The sequence below is a fragment of the Hemiscyllium ocellatum genome, chromosome 18 (genome assembly GCF_020745735.1).
Source record: "Hemiscyllium ocellatum isolate sHemOce1 chromosome 18, sHemOce1.pat.X.cur, whole genome shotgun sequence".
Lineage (NCBI taxonomy): Eukaryota > Metazoa > Chordata > Chondrichthyes > Orectolobiformes > Hemiscylliidae > Hemiscyllium > Hemiscyllium ocellatum.
The window spans coordinates 32,110,402-32,134,263 of NC_083418.1; the positions used below are offsets into that span (position 1 = coordinate 32,110,402).

General features: G+C 40.9%; 1 protein-coding gene across 1 annotated transcript in view; it reads right to left on the reverse strand.

Annotated features, from left to right (window-relative positions):
- LOC132824288 (bestrophin-2-like) overlaps positions 1–8,168 on the reverse strand; it is a 36,361-nt gene extending 28,193 nt beyond the window's left edge. Inside the window, exons 1-3 of the mRNA XM_060838630.1 lie at positions 8,093–8,168; positions 4,591–4,750; positions 249–343 (exon numbers count right to left, since the gene is read on the reverse strand). Coding sequence (XP_060694613.1) covers positions 249–343; positions 4,591–4,742 — 247 coding nt within the window. The 5' untranslated portion in view covers positions 4,743–4,750; positions 8,093–8,168. The remainder of the gene's footprint in view (positions 1–248; positions 344–4,590; positions 4,751–8,092) is intronic.
- Between the last annotated feature and the right edge of the window lie 15,694 nt (positions 8,169–23,862).

Here is a 23,862-nt window from a genome sequence, read left to right on the forward strand (position 1 = left end):
TTCAAATGCCTGTGCAGATGGAGTGCGAGTCTCTGTTTTGCTAAATAGGTTATTGTTGGTGGCTTGTTGTAAGACCACACAATGTGTCTAATGATGTTGAATTGAGGTCCCCCACATGAAAAGTGTTATACTGAGAACATATTTAGGGCAAATGATCTGAATGCATACTCTGCCAAAAAATTTCATACCTTAATTTACAAGTGGAGGGAAGATCAAGAGAACAGGCTGATAACAAATGGAATTCTTACCGAGCACAAATGACATTGGGATTAGGTCAGCATAATTGTTACAGTTGATGGCCATTTTCTCGAAGAAACGTTTTTGGCTCTCTTCCAGCATAAACCTGCACATATTCCAGAAATAAGTTCAAGATAACATAACTGCGAAGCAGAACTCACAACTTGCTCATTTTATATTGTTTTTTAGTGAAACCAAATGATCAGCCAAAATATACAGTCTTGAACAAGTAGACTTGGAAAGAGTAGATATATCAGTTAGTACTGGCTACTTGCCGCCTAGCTTGGATTTTAAAGGTTGTCTAGAGAGACAGAAAGAGAGGAAAGACAGGAGGTAATGAATTCCAGTTTTCATGTCATGCGAGGAAATCATAAACGGCTGAATTTTATGCTTTTTTGGATAAGTTCAAGTTGTGTTGGGTTTTTTGGAGTTTCTCGCTGCAAGGCCTACCAAACTTTCTCATCCTATTTTACTGAACTTGGCTAATCAATTATCTACCCCACTCCATGGTGTGTCTTACCACATACCTTTCCCAGTACAATTTGCCACCATGGATATCTGCCAAAAGACTGGTAGCCCTTGTGCCTGTTCTATCTTTAAAACTCTGCAAAACACGCAGATGAGCACTGGCATTCTGATGCAGCCCCTGCACAACTAAGAATGTATGTATAAGATGTCAGCGAAGAGGAGGGGGGGGGGCAACTGTGATTCTCCAACAGAAACTGGAGGTCCTACCGTCTGGCTTGAGATCACCACCTAGGTCAGTGTCATCTCTAGGGTGTGAGGGAACAGCCGGTCATGCAGACAGAAGAGAGTCTGATACTATTGAAGTGAGGTGTAGTGTTAACAAACCATTTAGCAAGCATTAATGAGTGTAATTTGGCATCTCAGCCTTGCCAAACAAAACCTATGTCACTTGTGAAAAGAAGAAAAGGTGGAGCATGATGATCTTGAGGTCAAAATTGTTCTCGTTGCACTTGTGCACACACCTCATCATAGCCCATGTTGCTCACACCCCAATAAGATTCTAGTCATGGAATCTGCAGGAGAGAATTACGTAACTTCTCACAAATAATTCTAGTGTTTACATTCCATAAGAGTTTTCAATTTCCTTCCTGCTCTCAAATCTCTCTGGCCCTTTGTTGCCTCTTAATTGAATTAGGCTCTCTCTGCATGCATCAATGTTATCCATCGTGTAGGAACAATGTGCTGAATGGGTTCCTCCTCCTTCATTCTGTCATTCTGCAATTTTTAACTTTTCCATGTGGCAGCAAGTTCAACAGTTTCCTCACTCTTGTGCAAAGTAATTCCTCTGATAATATTCATATGTCAGTGGTTGTCATTTATTTAGGCCCAGTTCATTTACATCTTAGTCTTTTTCATATCCTCAGCCTGCTTATTATCTCCTGACGGTTACACCTCCTCAATTCTGATTCGAAATATTTCTGCACTACTGACACTAAGTGGTGATGCGATGAGTCTTGATTTCCACTGTGTCAGCAGGAATGAACAAGAAGGAGATTAAAGTTTCATAGAGAATCATTTGGCACACAAACGATTGACTCATCTTATCAAGTCTGTGCTGGCTGTCTGTGGAGCAGTCTAACCTTCCCCTTTGTATCCTCCTAGCATTACAAATTCATTTCCATCAAATCAACTTTCTTTTGAAATCATTAATTGTTTCTGACTCAAGCATTCTAACAGGCATTGAGTTTTAAATTATTACCACTGACCATATGAAAAAGCTCTATCAAAAATCACCACCTATTTCACTTACTCAAAATCTTAATTTTCTGACCTCACATTCTTGCATCATCAACTAACGGGGGCAGATTTTCTTTGTCCGCCATTTTTAACCTGTCATTATTTTGTACATCTCCTGTGCAGCTTCAATCTAACCTTGTAGCTAAAATCCCTCAGCACTAGTCCTGCTGTGGTAAAACCCCTCTGCACCCTCTCAAAGATCTTTGCATCCTTCCAAAAGTACAGTGACCAGAACTAGGTGAAATACTCCAACTGTGACTCACTTGGGCTTTGTAAGGATTCAGCAAAACATTGATTTTTATTTGTACTTAATACCTCTATATATAGAATCCAGGTTCCAATACAGAAAAAAAAACACAGAAACTAGGAGCTGGAATAAGAGCAGGGCACTTGGCCCTTTGCGGCTGCTCTGCCACTCAGTATGATCATGGGTAGAGTTATGGAGGTCTAAAGCACAGAATAAAAGCCTTTTGGCTCATCGAATGAAAACATCTACCTCATTATTCTAATTTCAATTTCCAGCACTCAGCCCATGGCCTTGAATGCTTTGGCCTTGCGAATAGATATTTAAGTATGTCCTCTGAGTGTTCCTGCCTTTGCCACCCTTTTGAACAGTGAGGTCCAGGTTCCCACCACCTTCTGGTCACATCATCTCACCTCACTGATGTGCAGTTGCCCACTCTCCTAAACCAAATGCTGACAGTTCAGGACATGGAAGTCAGAGTGTATCCTGGTGACTCGAGCTCTCCTGGTTCTCCATCTTGGACACCAGGCAGTAACCTTTCAAGGTAAGCACCAGTTACAGTGACCATACTCATTACCCTCCAGGTCCCTATCGCCAAAGCATGGTGCCAATATCCTTCTGTCTGTCATGTCCAGGGAAATTGAGAAGAACAACGTGAGGCAATAGCAGATTGCCAGCATTTGACAAGGCGAATGGCTGAGCTTTCAGGATGCTGCAGGTGCCAGGAATTTCTACATTTCCACTAGTGGCATTTGGGAGAGGAAAGTGAGCAGGGCACTATAGGGGTGTGGTGCAATGGTAATGATGAGAGTTTGGGAAGTTATTGTGAGAAAACGTGTTCGAGCTCGCTGAGATAAATCCCCACGAAAATGACCAAAAATAGCACTTTGCTAGTTTCTAGTAAAACAGAGGCCAATGTTTTTAATCCAAACTGACACTGCCCTTCCTATTCCATAAGCCTCAATTTTATTAATTAGACTTTTGATTAGTAATTTGTTAATTTTTTCTAAAATCTATACAAACAACATTCACATATACCCTTCATCAATCTTTCTGTTACTTCATTCAACTGGATTAGTCAAACATGGTCTGCCTTATACAAATACCTGCTGGCTGTCCTTAATTAATTCAAGTTTCTCCAAGTGCCTGTTCATTCCCTCCCCCAACCAATTACTGTTCCTAAAACCATCCAGATCAGGTGACATCCTGCAATCAGGTATATCCTGCAATTCCAGTACATTCTTCCAATCAATTTTTACCCAATCCATTACTTCTGCCATCTCTGATGCTGGTGATATTCTATCATATCCCCTACCCTAGTCAATACTGATACTAAATATTCATTATGTATTCTAACCTTGTCTTGTACTTCTAAACATGTGATATAATGTTTGTCCGAAATAGCCCACCTTTTACTAACTGCTTACTATTTATGTGCTGATCAAAGATTTCTGGTACTGTGATATAAAGGTAATGGTGCAATTGTTAAAAATGCTATCTTGGAGAGGTAAGGTTTTATTTAATTGGTGTATATCAGTGACATAATAAGACCAAAGCAAATCTAACCCCAGAAAGCCTTCAGATGTTCGCTTGTAGAAAGTAGTACATTTAATCAGTCATGATTTGTGTTTATGCATTGGATGAATCAAGATTTCAGCCTGATTTCACAGGCCATCAATGTAGGGTTTGAATGATTGCTTTGTATGGACAAAATCATTAACTGCTCCATCTCCACCTTCCTCTTAGAGTTCTTCAGGAATGTTTGTGGCAAAGCTTAAACTTGCATTTACAACATAGAAATAACTGTATTGTGTGTGTGTTAGAGAGAGAGAGAGATTGTGTGTGTGGGAGAGGGCCTGGCCATGGTTACGGTCCTCCATATGATGTGATAAACAATGGATGTGGCAGTCTCCACTCATTAAAGATTCTGCAATGTCATTTGTACAAGAGCAGAGAGGTGACTTGGACACTAGTTCTCCTCAACCAAAACCAACAAAGCATATTTAAAAGGGTCATTCACTTCACTGCTATTTTGAGGCCTTGAAGGACAGTAACTGTGCTTGTAAGCAACTATTTGTCATGTGAAGCACTAAGACAGATGGTAAGATGTCAGGAAAATCTTTCTTTCTTTCTTTTTGTTTTGCAACTCCAGTTTGTACCAGTGATTGAAGCAAACAGAAAGATGAGGAGGAAAGAAGAGGAACAAGTAACAAGAAAAGGGAGGGCAGAGGAAAATTGTGTAGAATGATCTACACAAACTACAGAATATCATTGACATGATCTGCCATCACTGTACCCCACACTCTCTAACCCAGTTCTTCTTTTTACTGAGAGACTGTTCTTACCTGTAGATGCAGCTGAGAGTGAGATAAAGCAGCATAAAGATGAGGAACTCTTTGTACAGTAGTTTGTATATGCTCCCCTTCCATTGTAGCAGCAATTTGGAAAAGCCGCACAGACGGGCATTAGCCACGCGGCTTGTGTAGGTTACGGTCATAGCACAGCCTAGAAGGAGAAACATGACTTCAAATATTGTAGCACACTTTTCAACATTTTCTTTGTCACCACTTTTTCTCGCCTCTTAATCAATGGGGTCAATGGACTGAAGAGTGGCAGATGGAGTTTAATTTGGATAAATATGAGGTATTGCATTTTGAAAAAGCAAATAAGGGCATGGCTTATACAATTAAAAGTAGGGCCTTCGGTGATGAAGTAGAACCCAAGAGAGACCTAGGTAGACAGGGTAGTTAAGGAGGCATTTAGGCATGCTTGCCTTCATTGCTCAGATTTTTGAGTAGAGGTGTTGGGACATCATGCTGAGGTTGTACAGGACATTGGTGAAGCCTCTTCTGGAATACTGCATACAGTTCTAGTTGCCCTGTTATAGGAAGGATATCATTAAGCTGGAGAGATTCAGAAAAGATTTACCAGGATGTTGTCAGGAATGTAAGGTTTGACTGATAAGGAGAGGTTACAAAAGATAGGACTTCTTTCACTAGACCGTAAAAGGTTGAGGGGTGTCCTTTTAGAGGTTTATAAAATCATGAGGGATACAGATAAGGTGAATGACACCCTAGGTATTTTCCCTGGGATTGGGGATTTTAAAACAGAGGGCATACCTTTTTAAGGTGAGAGGAGCAAGGATTAACAAAGAGATGAGGGCAATTTGTTCACACAGAGAGTTGTTTGTTTGTAGAATGAACTTCAAGAGGAAGTGGTGGATGCAGGTACAATGTTTAAAAGATATTTGGATAAGTATACTTATAAGAAATGTTTGGAGGGATTATGGGCCAAATGCAGGCAGGTAGAGTCATAGAGAGTCATAGAGATGTACAGCATGGAAACAGACCCTTTGGTCCAACTTGTCCATGCCAACCAGATATCCTAACCAAATCTAGTCCCATTCGCCAGCACTTGCTCCATATCCTTCTAAACCCATCCTATTCAGATATCATCCAGATGCCTTTTAAATGCTGTAATTATACCAGCCTCCACCATTTCCTCTGACAGCTCATTCTGTACACTCACCACCCTCTGTGTGAAAAAGCTGCTCCTTAGGTCCCTTTTACATCTTACGTTCTCACCATAAACCTATGCCCTCTACTTCTGGACTCCACGACCCCAGGGAAAAGACCTTGTCCATTTACATTATTCATGCCCCAAATGATTTTATATGCCTCTATAAGGTCACCCCTTAGCCTCCAATGCTCAGGGAAGACAACCCCAGCTTATAGCTCAAATCCTCCAACCCTGGCAACATTCTCGTAAATCGTTTCTGAACCCTTTCAAGTTTCACAACATCCTTCTGATAGTGACCTAACCAATGCCCTGTACAGCCACAACATGATCTCCTAACTCCTGCACTCAATGCACTGACCAATAAAGGATAACATACCAATAGCTTCCTTCACTATCCTATCTACCCTGCGACTCTAGTTTCAAGGAATTATGAACCTGTACTCCAAGGTCTCCTTGTTCAGCAACACTCCCCAGGACCATGTCATTAAGTGCATACATCCTGCTCTGATTTGCTTTTCTAAAATGCAGCACCTCACATTTATCTAAATTAAACTCTATCTGCCAATCCCCTGCCCATTGGACTATCTGTTCAAGATCCTGTTGTACTCTGAGGTAACCTTCTTCGCTATCCACTACACCCAATTTTAGAGTCATCTGCGTACTTACTAACTATACCTCATATGTTCACATCCAAATCATTTATATAAATGACAAAAAGTAGTGGACCCAGCACTGATCCTTGCGGCACACCACTGGTCACAAGCCTCCAGTTTGAAAAGTAACCCTCCACCACACCCTCTGTCTTCTACCTTCGAGTCAGTTCTCTACCAAATGGCTAGCTCTCCCTGTATTCCATGAGGTCTAACCTTGCTAACCAGCCTCCCATGGGGAACCTTGTTGAAAGCCTTACTGAAGTCCATATAGATCACGTCCACCACTCTGCCTTCATCAATCCTCTTTGTTACCTCTTCAAAAATCTCAATCAAGTTTGGTAAGACTAGTTTAGTTTGGGGATAATTGTCCCAATGGATTAGATGGACCGAAGGGTCTGTTTCCATGCTGTATGATCTATGACACTATGGTCTGAAGCTATTGATTCATTTTGGGATGCATTTGGCCATGATTAAGAATTGATTGCATCATTTTTTGTAAGTATAATTCAGCCATGAGGCATGCCTAATTAACACTAATTCAGCAGTATTGACCAGTGCATTTGTGAGCACCCAATCTAATATCAGCTAACTCTAAACTGACTGAGCATTCAGCTTGGCATGTTTTAAAATTACAATATTTACCATCTACATTAGTGACAAGTGTGGAGAAACAACAATTTTGAGAGCTTAAATCAAAGCCCCATCTAACCTATGGATTGTTAAACAACCCAGCTTCTTGTGGAAGAGCCTGAGAGATCTCAGTGTCACCGGGCATCAGTCATCCTCAAATTAATACTTAAAGTTTGTACATTGCTGTTGGAAGAACCTGCAGTGCAGAAGCTGGCTGCCACTGTTTCTACATTACAACACTGATTACACTTCACACAGTGTTCCTTGGGCTGTGACGTTCTTCGGGACATCTTGAGTTCATAGAGGCCTGCTATGAATGAAAGTTTTCTTTTCAACATGAATGGATGTTTCTATGGATAGATGGATTTAGATTGTGGATAGTGGAGTTCTGGTAGCTTAGTTTGAAAAGTGTCATGTATTTTTTTGAATTCTAGGGGAATATTAAATTTTAGTGTTGCCCAAGCAATTATAAAATTGTATGGCATGGTAAAAGTATCAAGTGCAATTCTGTGACAAATCAGAATATCATATAGTAACAGACAGATTGTAAGTAGCATGAGGAATATCAAACTGTAACACATCAGAAATGTAACAATATTAGACTAATAGAATAAGAGTATATCAATAGTGATAGTAAATGAAGTCAGGTTGTAACATAATAAGTCTATAAGAATGTAACACAGTGTTACATGGGTACATATTTAGACAAGTTTGAAACAGATTCTGATCCACATGATCCTTGAATGTTTTGTTTGGGAATTAATTTTTGCCTTTTTGGGGTAATTTTCTTCTTGTAAAGTGGTTCTTCTTTCTTCTGGCTTGGATTTCTGAAAGCAGAATTACTATTCCAACTAACACAAATCATTGGCAGTTCAAAACTGAGATAAACCATTGCAATTTTAGGATAAACAACAGATATAGAACACCTTTCTTTAGATATACTGTACTTAGTCAGATTTGTTATCTGGACAGACCATGAGCAAAGATGCTGCTAATATCAATTAGTTTTAACACAATTAGATGTCACTTTACAAATGGTACTTACTGTAGGTTAGGGCTATGGGCTCTCCGTTTTCTTTCTGTTCATGTTCTGACTGTCGGAAGGTTCCAGAAGGCTCATTTTTTTGTGTGTGCGTGTAGTAATATGGCAAAAGAAAAGTGCATGGAATTTGAAAACCCTTTCAAGTAGTGGTGGTCACTTGATCAGCTAATCTGCAGATTTACAGCACTGCTTTGTTTATGTATTAATCTCTTCCTCTAATGTTCTGTTAGGTTTTTACTGCTATTTCACAACATTCAGTGGTTAAGCATATAAACTGTAAAAGACCAAACTGATATTTGACCATTAAGGTATAAGACCTTAAAAACATAATTCTTTTGCACTATTAAAATCCCAAATATCTAACCTTTAGCCCTCTATTTGTCATGACAGTTTTGCAGCCTCTCCCCCACCTTTGATGCCCCAATTCCCATTAAAAACATTCCCTTCCCTTATACCTAGTATGGACACAAGTTTCACTCCCATAAGCCCAGCAGCACAGACTTAAATGGAAGATAATAGCAACCAATGGCTTATCCATTTGCTGCTAGGTCTCGCTTCTGCGCCTTCCCTCCTTATCATGAACCAACTGAGCTAAACTTCCTGGAAAGCTCCCCTGTCATAGCCCCAAACATACATTGTTCTTTACTTTCTTTTAAATCTCCCCTTGTTTTGCCTTTGGATCATTGAGAAAGAAGGAGGATATTTTCTCTTTTCTCTCTTTAGAGCAATCCAGTTAGTCCCACTGGGTAGGATTCCAACCCAGTCCAACAGTTCATTAAGAGGCAGGTTCAGTATTCATCACTTTCTCAAACTATTTTTCCAAACAAAAATATGATTTTTCTTTCAAATTGTCATGCTGTATTTTAAACATGGAGCTGGGCAGATGGAATAAACTCTCATACATCAAAGAAACCAACTGCACACATCAGCTGTTATTGTATCCATGGAGATTAGAAATCTTAGCCTGGATTATTTCTTTAAGCAGACCTTTGTTTGGCAGTTCAAAAATTGCTAATAACTTTATTTGTTATTACTCAGAGAGCAAAGGAAGACGTTGGATGTACACAGCAGGCTACTCAGCATGTTAAAGGGAAAATAAAATGGGTTAGCAGTTTGGGCTTTGCCTTTGACAGAATTGCAGTTTAATAATGTTAGCCCAATATTTTAGATGTTGACAGACATGCTGTGTATATGCAGCATTTTCAGTATTATAGCTTCTTCACAAAAACATGTTGTTGATAAAATCCACTTGAGCTCCCTTGACCCTACACCCAAGTTATCCGCCTGACACCCATGTTGTTCTTCCTTTTAGGTTTTGTCCCTCTCTCCATTAAATCTGCCACCATCACGCCTCTCATTTAGAGAGAGAGAGAGAGAGAGAGAGATTCACTTCACATTTCTAATCTGTGTATAGGTGTGCTGCATTGTTAGTTCTTCTTGTGTTTTGTAAATAATAAATTCTTTTTTTAATTAAGTCTGTTAAATTGGCTGCTTTTAGAACGAATTCAGTTGGTCAGATGGAAGGTATCCACTAAGGAGGTGATCCTTTGTAATTTAAGCAGTGACTAATGAGAAAGTTGCTGAATAAAGAATGGGTGTCACTTCAGCCATCCTCACCTGGGAATATGACAATTTGGGATACCCTGTATGGAACTTGGAGAATCTTATCCGAGGCCTAGTTGTTAACAGAGCTGGATGAGCTTAACTTTATTCCAACCAAATATTGGGAGGACTGAAACCATTGAACACAATCTGAGAGGAGCCTAAATATAGTGGATGATGACAATAAATCAGGGAGAATTACATGAGCTATCCAGTGAGGTCTTTCTTGATGTCACAAGTAACTAGCTGTATTTTCCAACAGCGTTGTGAATTGTCTATTATGGCTTGTTGTCAGCTTCATTAATGACAGATCTCACCTCATTAATATACAGCTTCCCATCCTACCACCTGCCTTGAGGAAACTAGGTGCCACAAATTCCCAATTTGAAAGTGGGGACCTGGTGACTCTAGCTCCATTTCTGAACTTCCATCTTGAATACATGGCACCAGCATCTCAGCATATGCTCCATGCATAGTGATCGTGTATATCCCTTGTCCATGGTCATTGGCATCAGATATTTGACAGTCTTTCCACATCTTTGTAGCACATCTCCAATCCACTTGAACCATGCTGCTTCACTGGGAGTTAACATTGTAATGCTCTGCAAGGACACTGTGTGCAAGGATTGCTTACAGATTGGACTTGGTTGCTGACTTGCTTCCTTCCTACTCACTCACTCACTCACACACGTACTCACCTTGTGTCTACCAGGATGCTCTTAACATCGCTGCCATACCTTGCTTTGTCATTTTGCGTTTGCCACATTTGCCGGAATTAGCAGACTCACAGTATACCTGTCTTGCCTTGTGATTTGCTGTGCTATTCAGCACAGTCACAAGGCCTGGAAGCTTGCGGTGGCTATCAGCTGTCCTCAGTTAGGTCCAAGGGAGACACCTTTCAGTCAGAGGGTCTCCACACAATAAATCAAGTATGACTATTTGGCAAAACATAGCGTGATTAAATGCAGTCAGCATGGCTTTGTGAGGGTCAAATCATGCCTCACAAATCTTATTGAGTTCTTTGAGGAAGTGCCAAGACAGGTCGATGAAGGTCGAGCAGTGGACGTGGTGTACATGGACTTCAGCAAGGTATTTGATAAGATTCCCCGTGGATGGCTCATTCATAAAGTCAGGAAGTATGGGATACAGGGAGAATTGGCTATCTGGATTCAGAATTGGCTGGCTAACTGAAGGCAGAAAGTGGTTGTAGATGGAAAGTATTCTGCCTGGAGGTCAGTGTTGAGTGGGGTCCTGCAGGGCTCTGTTCTTTGGCCTCTGCTCTTTGTAGTTTTTATAAATGACTTGGATGAGAAGGTTCTTAGGTGGATTAGTAAATTTGCAGATGACACAAATGTTGATGGTGCCATTGATAGTATCGAGGGCTATTGCAGGCTGCAGCAAGACATAGACAGGATGCAGAGCTGGGCTGAGAAATGGCAGATGGAGTTCAACCTGGGTAAATGCGAAGTGATGCATTTTGGAAGATTGAACTCGAATGCTGAATATAGGATTAAAGACAGAATTCTTGGCAGTGTGAAGGAACAGAGGGATCTTGGTGTGCAGGTACATAGATCCCTCAAAATTGCCACCCAAGTGGATAAGGTTGTAAAGAAAGCATATGGTATTTTGGCTTTCATTAACGGGGGATTAAGTTTAAGAGCTGTGAGGTTTTGCTACAGCTCTACAAGTCCCTGGTGAGACCACATTTGGAATATTGCATCCAGTTCTGGTCGCCCTACTGTATGAAAGATACAGAGGCTTTGGAGAGGGTGCAAAGAAGGTTTACCAGGATGCTGCCTGGACTACAGGGCTTTCCTAATGAAGAAAGGTTGAATAAGCTCGGACTTTTCTCTCTGGAGAGAAGGAGGAAGAGAGATGACCTGATCGAGGATAATGAGAGGAATGGATAGAGTCAATAGCCAGAGACCTCTTCCCAGGGCAGAATGACAGAGGTCATAGTTTTAAGATATTAGGAGAAAGGTGTAGAGGGGACATCAGAGGAAGGTTCTTTACGCAGAGAGTTGTGAATGTATGGAATGCGTTACCAGCGGTGGTGGTGGAAGCAGAGTTATTAGGGACATTTAAGCGACTGCTGGACATGCAAATGGATAGCAGTGAGCTGTGGGGTGCATAAGTTTTATTTTACATTAGGATTAACCCTCCGCACAACATTGTAGCCCAAAGGGCCTGTTCTTTGCTGTACCTTTCTATGTTCTTTATGTTCTATGTTCTATGATAGTGAGTTGTACAGCTGTTAGCCCTGGAGCAGATGAGAGAAATGTGGTGACGTGTCCAGAGTGAGTGAGTAGGCAATGCAGGGTTAGCAGTGTTGAGATTGGGTGGGTGAGAGCAAGTAGGGGAAGATATTATATGTGATAATGAAAGTAGTAGAGCATGATATTTGGCAGAAAGTGGATGCAGAAGCAGAGATGGAGTGAGTGTGAGGTGGTAGAAAGAAGAGTGTGGCACTTACTCCAATGGGAGAGAAAAGGTCATTAACCTTCTACTTACTCTGCTGGATGTTCCTCCAGATGGAACAACCTGCCCTGATCCAACTGGTAACCTCAGACCAGACTGGCAGAGCCTGGTGTTGTGGCCTCATCTGCCAGGCCTGCGGATTGGCCTTTCACTGCACCACATCATCTGGCAGGACCTCCAGGTGCCAGTCCACAAAGCATGCTGCCAAATCCCCCTTCTCTGCCATTCCTGGGGCAAATGTCCTGAACCATGCAGGGCAACTCTGGACTTACATTACTTGTCTGGGTCCACAGCAGCCTTTTAAAGATGGCACTGGACCAGGTATGCTGATCTGTTCTCCAATATCCAAGCATTGGCTATGGCCAATGGGAGAATTAAGCTTGTGTTAGATGATAGGGGCAGGATGGATAGTTTATGTGGTGAGTTTGGACATTTGGAGTGAAAAAACCCATGAAAGCCTATGTGAAGAAATCCTCCACGAAACCTGATGAAACTTACTCAAAAAATGTAAGATTCAGCTCATTGTTTGTGGACCTGGTTCCAAATTCAGTTCTCTTGTGTTAAAACTTGCTGGGGTAGCACACCATATATCAAACCCTGCTATTCCCAGAGCCATACAAATATTAATTTGTTTTTAAAGGTATGCACATCACCCCAATGTGCCTACCTTTAAGACTGAGGTTGATGAAAGCATGGGAAAAAGTGAGGACTGCAGATGCTGGAGATCAGAGCTGAAAATGTGTTGCTGGAAAAGCGCAGCAGGTCAGGCAGCATCCAAGGAACAGGAAATTCGATGTTTCAGGCATAAGCCCTTCATCAGCGCTGATGAAAGCATGGACCAGGTTTCTGTAACAAACAAGAATTATTATTTGTTATAAGTTATTGGACTTTGGCTACAAGTAAACAGATATAAACCATTAGAGACAAACCCAAAACATTGACTTTTCCACGACCTGATGATGTCTGGCTTGCTGTGTTCTTCCAGCCTCCAGCCTGTCTATTTGAATATAAACCATTGGCATATAACCTGACTAACTAAAACCATAATCCCCTTATGAGCTCCCCATTTTGTACACACACATATATACATATACAGTATATGTATACACACAAATAGATAGGAAAAATAGATTATTGGTGGAGGTACAGAAGAACTTGAAAGTCACTTAAGTTATCATTATTTCCTGATTTTAGTAATGAGGTGATCCTACTTCAATTGTGAGGTACTGCAGCAAATCTAAGCAGGACTTATACACTTAATGGTAAGGTCCTAGGGAGTATTGCTTCACAAACAGACCTTGGAATGCAGGTTCATAGCTCCTTGAAAGTGGAGTTGCAGGTAGATAGGATAGTGAAGAAGACATGGGAATGCTTTCCTTTCTTGGTCAGAGTATTGAGTACAGGAGTTGGGAGCTTAAGAATGTGTTGTTGGAAAAGTGCAGCAAGTCAGGCAGCATCAAAGGAATGGGAGAATCAACATTTCAGGCATGAGCCCTTCTTCAGGGCTTATGCCTGAAACATCGATTCTCCTGTTCCTTTGATGCTGCCTGACCTGCTGCGCTTTTCCAGCAAAACATTTTTAAGCTCTGATCTCCAGCATCTGCAGTCCTCACTTTCTCCTACAGGAGTTGGGAGGTCATAGTGTGGCTGTGTGGGACATTGGTTAGGCCACTTTTGGAATATTGCATGCAATTCTAGTCTCCTTCCTATCGGAAAGATGTCATGAAAGTTGAAAGGGTTCAGAAAAGATTTACAAGGATGTTGCCAGGGTGGGAGGATTTGATCTATAGGGAGAGGTTGAATAGGCTAGGGCTGTTTTCCCTGGAGTGTCGGAGGCTGAGGAGTGACCTTGTAGAGGTTTACAAAATTATAAGGGGCATGGTTAGGGTAAATAGACAAAATCTTTTCCCTGGGGTTGGGGACTCCAGAATTAGAGGGCATAGGTTTAGCGTGAGAGGGGAAAGATATAAAAGAGACCTAAGGGGCAACTTTTTCACGCAGAGCGTGGTACGTGTATGAAATGAACTGCCAGAGGAAGTGGTACAATTGCAACATTTAAAAGGCATCTGGATGGGTATATGAATAGAAAGGGTTTGGAGGGATGTGGGCTGGGTGCTGGCAGGTGGAATAGATTGGGTTGGGATATCTGGTCAGCATGGACGAGTTGGACCGAAGGGTCTGTTTCCATGATGTACATCTCTATGACTCTATAACTGGCTGGACCCCTTGCTGTTTGGATGTCTTTCTCTGGAAGCTTCATAAGATGTATAGAGCAACTGATTCATTTGGAATATATCTCTGATTTATCAGTTAAAAAGTTACAGCTCACAGCAACTGCTGGACGAAAAATAACTGGTTTTCTTCAAGTTTAGACTAAATTCTTAACTGCAGAGAACAGGCAGCTTCTGCTGCGAAGAAAAACAGCAATTCTTTGCATTTCCCTTTCTCTCTGTATCTGCATCTCTGTAACTTGTTTTCAGTTCAAACTTGCTCAGTTAGCTGAGAACTAAGCAGCTTCACTGGTAAACAACTCCTCAGCTCTTAATCATCCACATATTGAAAGAACCCATAGCCACACAAAACAGAATTCTCAAACAGGATCGGATTCCTTGCTATGAAATTACGTTGCCATTTTGGTAAATCCTTGGTTTTAAAAAGAGTTCTTTCTCCATGCAGTCTACAGTTCTTACAGATACAAAAACAAAAAAATGTCATGATTCTTACGCCAACTACTGACTCTATCCCTCTTCCTGGAAACAGTCTCAGAGTAATCTAGTTTGCTTACAATCTTGTTTTCATATTTAACCCTGAGCTGAGCTTCTGACTACATCTCTGTGCCATCACTAAGACTGTTTATCTCCATCTCCTTAACCTCACCTAATCTTCTTTTCTCAGATTATCTCTGTTGAGACTCTCATTCATGTCTGTTCCAATGACCTCCTACATTATACATGCCTTAATTTTGAGTTCATCCACAACTCTGCTGCCCTTATCTTAATGCATTATACACTGGCTCATAGTTAAGCAATGTCTAAGTTTTAAAATTTTCATCCTTGTTTTTAAATCCATGGCATCCCCTTTCACTTTCTTTGTAATCTTTTTCAACACTGCAACTCTCTCACATATCTAATTCTGGCCTCTGGGCCTCTGGAGCATTTTCTTTATAATCATTCCATCATTTATGGTCATGCTCTCAGCTGCCTAGGTCCTAAACTCTGGAAGCCCTCCATACACTGCTCCACCTCTCAATGACACTATCTTTGTGATGGAAGGAGGATTTCAAAACAGGGGCAGATGGATGTGGGTCAGTTATGTGAAGACAGTTCTTTTTAAACAGGTCAGAAAATCATTTTGGGCAGTGACGTCAATCAGTTCCAAGAAAGAATGTGATTTTACTCAAATGTCTGGGAGATCCCTTGTGATGGGTAAAATATTTATACTATTGGGTTCATGACAGAAAACACGTCTGGACAATTTGTTTTGTTTTGATTCCAGAATAGAAGGTTCGGAGTTTTAGTTCAGAAGAACCCAGAGTTTGGTTAGGAAGGTAGAACAACCTCTCCTGTCAAAGGAATCAAGTCAGTGCAGGGGAACGATCAAATAGCAGAAGCATAGTCTGGTTTGTGATGCTTCCAAGGAAGGAGAGTTTGGGTAGACATCTTCAAATTGCTGGAACTGAGAAAATGTAAGGACATCAGAATTGTGAAATATTCTTATCCACAGACTAGGAAAGAGATTGTAAGATTGCCCCTACAGTTTAAACAAAAGAAATGGTGCGGGAAAGTCAGCTCCGTCAAACCATGTTTTGGTAAGAGAGAGAGGTTCAGTGAGGTGACAGTGCAGAAGAAATGTTCTTGTAATCTAACTTTTCTGAAGAATGAACTTAGTGATCCCAACAAATATCAATTAACTCAGCACAAACTTTGTATGTCCCAGTTGTAATTTTAACTCTGCTCTCATTGAGGAATGGATCTACTTCCGAGGGAGAAGTTTAAATTATGGTCTTGTGCACTGCATTTCTTTAGCATTTTCACTTCTGGGCTTTTGAGAGTATTGAGATCATCTTCATAGTTATAGATCTTAATTATCAAAGATTTAAGTTCCAATGATATGATTCAATCCTTGATACCACATTAACAGTGAAACGCATGAACCTGCAGACTACCAGGGGCTTACAGCTGTGGGACCTTGGAGAGCAGGAGTGGAAATCTCTTCTGCATTTCTGTCTAAGGCTTCTCTCTCTCCCCAGCAATGATTGACTTACTCATTCAGCTTTCTAGGACTAGTCTTCTTGAGCAGCGTTTTATGACTGCATGATTTATCTTAGTAACTGGCAATTAGAAACATTCCTTTGTAACCTTGTGATCTTTGACATTTTGCTGGGGCATGAGCTTAATATCAATTTTCAAAATTCATTAATTCACAAGATAAGCGCATCATTGCCCATCCCTAATTGCCCACAGAGCAATTGAGAGTTAGCCACATGCGACCAAGTGCTCATCCAAGCTCGAACTACGATCTCAGTTCCTCTGACCTAACTGCATTCTCCTTTATTCCTATTCTGTTCCTGCTCCAGTCCTAGCCACAATCCTACCAGATTTTAATGACTCCATAAAAAAGCCATGACTTCAGAGGCATGTCAGCCAGACCAGGTGAGGATGGCAGTTTCCTTCCCAGCAGACTTTGTGAGCCAGATAAGTTCTTCCAACAATCAACAATTATTTATTGGTCATCTATAGATTCGTAATTCCAGATATTTTTATTGAATTCAAATTCCATCATCTGCAATGTCAGGATTCAAATCTGGGTCCTCAGAACATTAGCTGAGTTTTGGATTAATAGTTTGATGATAATACAACAAAGCCATAGTCTTCCTGAATTAATAAACCTGTTTCTGAAATATTTGGAGTTAAGCTTGATTGTTGTCTTCAAATTTACTTATCTATTTTCTTTTGGTCTTTCCCGAGAGTGTTTCATTTCTGAGCCATTGCAGCCTGGAGTTAATTATTATAGGGCAATAACTGAATGAAGCTGGTTTCTTATTACAGTCTGTGTCTGACTGGCCAAGGGTCAGAGTGTCTCTTAGTGTGTCCTTACGTCAGTAAAAAGCTGCAGCTGAGTACTGAGAATATGAGGAGCTTGTGGCTGTTATCACTTTCAACCAACCAACTAACTCCCAAAAAAGCTTCCAAGTTCGTTTTGACTGTGCGAGGTCTCCATTACTTTATTATGTGGGAAAAGGAGACAAAGAAACAGAGTTAGGAAATACAAAATGGAGCCGGGATCAAGAGGAGTTCACACTATGGGAGGTCTCATAAACAGGATTGTGAAGTAAATGCAGCTGCTTTCAACTCCCTGAGAATGAATCTGGACTTGGTGATGACAGGAAAAGCTGTTTTAGGGCATTGCACCACCTCTGGCCTTCTCAGCAGGTTTGCAGAGCCCTGTCCAGAAGGTACAAAGTGTCTCGAATCTTGCACAGTGCTAAACGGTGAAGAGCAGCCAATCAATGACAGGTAGGAAATATATATGTGTGTGTGTGTGTGTGTGTGTGTCAGAGAGAGTGTTTTCGGGAGGGGGGGGTGAAGGGGAACAGTATAAGTGCTTCTTACATATTCCAATGTTTTCAGACTAGAGTCTGATCAATACTCTCAGTAAAAGTACTGCAAGGACATTTCACGGTCCTAAGTCACCAAGCTATGTCACAGAAAAAGTTATGTTGAGTGGCTTCCGAAATATAAACAGAACAGTAATCAGTTTGAAGCCCACTTTAATCATCTGGAGTTGTATTTCGTGAGCTGTAATTTGGGGATACTAATTTAAGATTCCTGCTGAATTTTTATAAGAGACCAAATGCTCATCCAAGCTCGAACCACGATCTCAGCTCCTCTGACCTAACTGCATTCTCCTTTACTCCTATCCTGTTCCTGCTCCAGTCCTAGCCATAACCTTAACAGATTTTAATAACTCCATATAGAGGCCATCACCTCAGATGCCCATAACCCTTAAATTCTAGATTCCTCCCACCAGGCACTGCTCTACCTCACTTCCCTCCTTTAAGACACTTCTTAAAATCTACCTCTTTGACCAAGCTTTTGGTCATCTAACCTAATACGTCCTTATGTGGCTGGATCTCACATTTTGTTTCATATTTCCTATGAAGCACTTTTGCAGTATAAAGGGTTCATAGCTGTTATCTTAATGGGCTGGAATGCAGCATCAGTGATGTCTGATGTTTTCAGATTATAGGAACTGGGGCGTGTGGGAAGAAGGTTCTAGTGGAGTTCTGCTTCACTATGTCTCTGTTCATAAATATTCATTAGTTTGCACGCCTTTATTTTTCAGTCCTCATCTATCAACAGCATCCAGAATGTAGGTGTGATATTAAAAAATAGTGGCAGTGGTATGTGAACTATTTATTGAGGCCCTGGGCTTATTCTGCTAACGTGTAAAGCTGGTGGCATAGCAGAACACACAGCAATAATCAAAGCAAGTGATCATTACCGAATTCCCAAGGCAGTTGACTAGAGCGGACAGAGCAATAGAAAAAGCTTTATTCCTTTCCTAATACCTGGACCAGGAGGACGACCTTGACCAACCATTTCAGCAGGTACCTCCTGATGATCTCATAAGCCTAGCATGAGTTAGGTTAGGGCACTGCTGAATGCAATGAGTTGCAGTGTTAATGCCATCCTAATTAGGCAGGATATTGAAGAAGAAACTGTTAAATATGAAGGTGTCATTAAGTCCTTTGGTTTATTTTATTTTCATGTAAGTTCCAACCTTATAATGGACTTGGTGACGTCCAGTCAATGCAGCCAGGGGCTGGGGAGACTATTGATCCCTTTAATAAAATAGCTCACACTATCTCACATAATAATAGAGGTGTCATTTGAAGATGGCTTGTCAGAGCAACCGTAAACTTTCATTTGTCAGACAAACTTAAAACCAGACCAATTTGCAGCAGGCCAAGAAATAATGAGACTTGTAAAAACTACGTCTTTTTGTTTTGCACTTATTAAAAATTACAGACTGAAATAGGAAGAACTGTCTTGAAACCAGTGTGTTTTAGAAGATTCCCGTATATTTTGAAAAGCAATTAACCTGGCACTACAGCAAACATTGTGCAAATGGCTGATGGAACAAGTAGTAATTGAAGTGATTGCAGATGAATTGCAATTGAGTAGGTTTGAGTCCAGTTGCAGCTGGGTGGTGCCAAGAAGTTGACTGGTCTAAGGCCTAGAGACCACTTATCAATGACAAAAACCCTTTGCCTGACAAAACCAAGTGATTAGTTCTTAGATAACTGAACATTTTCAGACTGGAAATAAGACAAAGAGTGAAGTGTTTTGATCTTCACCAGCTCAGGAGCTGTTTCTTTGTTCTCTAGTTAACCTTGTCAAGTTAACCTTGAAGAAAACCAGTTCATCTTTCCTTCAACAGTTGTTGTAAGTTGTGAATTTTAACTGATAATTCAGAGACCTTTTTGTAAGCGAACCAGCCACATTGTATCTCTTGCAAACCAGTGTAAGCATCTGGAGAAAGACAACTGAAAATGATGTTATAACTATCATATAAATCATAAGGATCACTTCAGCAACTTGTGAATAGGAACCACTGAAATGCCTTCCAGTTTCGCTCTGCTCTATTCTTCCATGTCTGTTTGCCTGCAAGTTTGTGTTTGTGTGTGTATGTAAAGAGATGGGTATAAGGAGATTATAATTTTAATTTGTAGTTTATATGCTGATAATTTATAACTGTTTACCTGTAGCTGAATTCTAAGTACTTGTATTAAATAATAATTGTTGTTAAGTACAGAAACTTGCTTCATGTCCTCTATCAACCTTGCCCTGAAAAACAGGTAAATTGCGGTGTTTCTAATTTTTAAACTGACTTCAGGAATAGTGGGGTTTCATCTCTGGTAAGCCACTGCAGTCACATACAGAACAAGATGTATTCTCCTGAGGGATGTGGTGGATCCACAAGAACATTTCTGATATGTAGATATCATAGTTGATAGCATGAATACAAATTTCAAACAAGACACAGGTGCAGGAATGTCCATTCCTTTTGAGAGAACACTATGGGTGACGCCTGCATTTCTTCAATACCATCAGTTCTGAGGAAGGGTCACCAGAGCTGAAATGTTAACTCAGATTTCCCTTCACAGATACTGCCAGACCTGCTGAGCTTTCCAGCAACTTCTGTTTTTATTTCTGATTTATAGCATCTGCAGTTATTTCAGTTTTCAAAAACATATTATATTTTGTTATATTGTAGGAAAGATCACTAATATTTTGCATATGATTTCTGATTTCGTGGGCGGCATGGTGGCACAGTGGTTAGCACTGCTGCCTCACAGCGCCTGAGACCCGGGTTCATTTCCCGACTCAGGCGACTGACTGTGTGGAGTTTTGCACGTTCTCCCCGTGTCTGCGTGGGTTCCCTCCGGGTGCTCCGGTTTCCTCCCACAGTCCAAAGATGTGCAGGTTAGGTGAATTGGCCATGCTAAATTGCCTGTAGTGTTAGGTAAGGGGTAAATGTAGGGGTATGGGTGGGTTGCGCTTCGGCGGGTCGGTGTGGACTTGTTGGGCCGAAGGGCCTGTTTCCACACTGTAAGTAATCTAATCTAATCTAAGCATTATTCCTATTGAGCAAAGAAACCACTACGGCTTTCAATCTTCTTTATTTATCTGATGCAGAAGAAAATCAAGTTGTTCATATTCATTGTATATCACTTTTCATTGAAGATACTCCATCCTAGGCCCATTGGAGGAAATTGTAATCATTTAATTCTCTGTGAGGAAAGGTCAGAAGAAGCAAAGGAGAGGAGCACCAAGGGTGAAGTTCACCAGCTGCAAGATGACATGCCAGAGCTTCATTTGTTCTTTCCTAAAAGAGTGGCAAGAAATGACCATGGCTGTGATGTGGATGTTTTATTGGAGGAGACCCTGAAGTTTGCTTTGCTTTTTGAAGACAATGTAGTTGATGTTCATTATCTGTCCATGATGTCTGTTTTTAGAGGATCGGTATATTGCTGAAGAAAGCTCGAGCACTGAAAGATTATTCCAGCAATTAACAACTTTGCGAAGGAAAACTCACAGAACCACATTTGTTTTGCAAACGGTTGAGGAAGAGAAATGTTTAAATAAGTAAAACACCCAAGCTACACAGGAATCTCTGAATTTCACTGTGGGAAATGTTGCAGAATGAGTCACTGAATCAAAAGGCAAGGTTGAAGGAAGGACTAAATAGATTTTAGTCTCATTTTACATGTGAAGATATGGAATAGCTTGTTATCTGAGTAAAATTGCCCCAGCTCCAATACAAACTGCAGTACACTCACTGCAGCTAGAGATTCAGCAGGAGACAGACATTGCTGTAAGTAATTTATTTACACCAATGTGTGGCATGGCACCACACAATGCCTCAACCCAGAAAATCAAAGACATTCCATATTACATATATTGTAAACTAAATGGGGTGGATTTTCAGACAATCATTGAGGAGTTGCTTATGCAGTAAGAGGCTGAAAAGGAGGCAACAGGATTTCTGCAGAAAATCAGTGCCTTATTTCACAACAGAATAGTCTGGAACATTTACAAGAGGAATCTGACTCCATAGAAGATGGCAGCCACAGAGCATGATCAAGCAACAGAGAGGTGTTTGCACATTAGAAATAGTGCAATAGAAGAAAATGACATACAGCAAAAGCAGAGTACTCCACATAAAGAATATCAATAGATTATGTTGGTAACAGAGTAAGTACCTAAAACGCATTAAACTGCGGTGTCCTTCCTAATGCAAGTAAAGCTGTTATGGAGGAAATACCTGGTGCTAATGTTTCTCAATGTATCTCTTAATCAAGTCTGGGACTCAGAATACCACCTGGGATTTCCTTCTTGATCCCAGTTGTGACAAAGGTGGAGTTCTCACGATATCATTATCGGCAGAGAGGCAGCCTCATGTGGAATTAATGCCACTATCTACAGAAAGAGAATTTTTTACCTGAGGGAGTTTATAGTTCTTTCATCTTTGGAATAATATTTTAAATAAATACTTGTTCTTCTTGTTGTCTACCCAAATTGATCCTGGAGGAGGTGTTGTAGTAGCAGTGGATGATACAGTTGTGATCCCTTCATATCAGGGACAATGCTCAGTCTATTATGAGTCCTGATGAGTAAAGCCTCCATCACTTCCTCTTGCAGCTCATTCCATATACACACCACCTTATGTGTGAAAAGGTTGCCCCTTAGGTCCCTTTTAAATTTTTCCCTTCTCACCCTAAACCTATACTCTCTAATTCTGGACTCCCCCAAATCAGGGAAAAGACCTTGCCTATTTACCCTATTCATGCTCCTCATGATTTTATAAACCTCTATAAGGACACCCTCAACCTTCGATGCTCCAGGGAAAACAGCCCTCCAACCCTGGCAACATCCTTGTAAATCTTTTCTGAACTTTTTCAAGTTCACATCATCCTTCCTATTGGAGGGAGTCCAAGCTTACACACAATATTCCAAAAGTGGCCTAACCAATGTCTTGTACACGACTGCCCAACTCCTCTACTCAGTGCTGTGACCAATAAAGGAAAGCATACCAAACATCTTCTTCACTATTCTATCTACCTGTGACTCCACTTTCAAGGAACTATTAATCTGCACTCCAAGGTCTCTTTGTTCAGCAACACTCCCCAGGACCTTACCATTAAGTATACAAGTCCTGCTCTGATTTGTCTTTCCAAAATGCAGCACCTCACATTTGTCTAAATTAAATTCCATCTGCCACTTCTCAGCTCATTAGCCCATCTGATCAAGATCCCGTTGTAATCTGAGATAACCTTCTTGCCTGGCCACTACACCTCCAACTTTGGTGTCATTGAAAACTTACTAACTATACCTTCTATGTTCACATCCAAATCATTTATATAAATGATGTGAAAGCAGTAGACCTAGCACCGATCCTTGTGAACACCACTGGTCACAGGCCTCCAGTCTGAAAAGCAACCCTCCGACATCACCCTCTGTCTTCTAATTTCAAGCCAGTTCTGTATCCAAATGGCTAGTTCTTCCTGTATGCCATGAGACCTAACCTTGCTAATCAGTCTCCCATGAGGAACCTTGTTGAATGCCTTACTGAAATCCATATAGATCACATTCACCACTCTGCCCTAATCAATCCTCTTTGTTACTGCTTTGAAAAATTCAATTAAGTTCGTGAGACATGATTTCCCACGTACAAAGCAATATTAACTATCCCTAATCAATCCTTGCCTTTCCAAAAGCATGTAAGTCCTGTCTTTCAGGATTCCTTCCAAAGATTTGCTTGCCACCGATATCGAGCTCACCAATCTATAGTTCCCTGGCTTTTCCTGACCACCTTTCTTAAATGGTGGCACCACATTAGCCAACCTGCAACATTCTGGCACCTCACCTGTCACTATCGATGATGCAAATATCTAAACAAGGGGCCCAGCAATCACTTCCCTAGCTTCCCACAGAGTTCTAGGGTACACCTGATCAGGTCCTGGGCATTTACCCTCTTTTATGCATTTCAAGACATCCAGCACCTCCTCCTCTGTAATATGAACATTTTTCAAGATGTTACCATGTATTTCACCACATTCTATATCTTCCATGCCCTTCTCCACAGTAAACACTGATGCAAAGTATGTGTTTAGTATTTCCCCCATC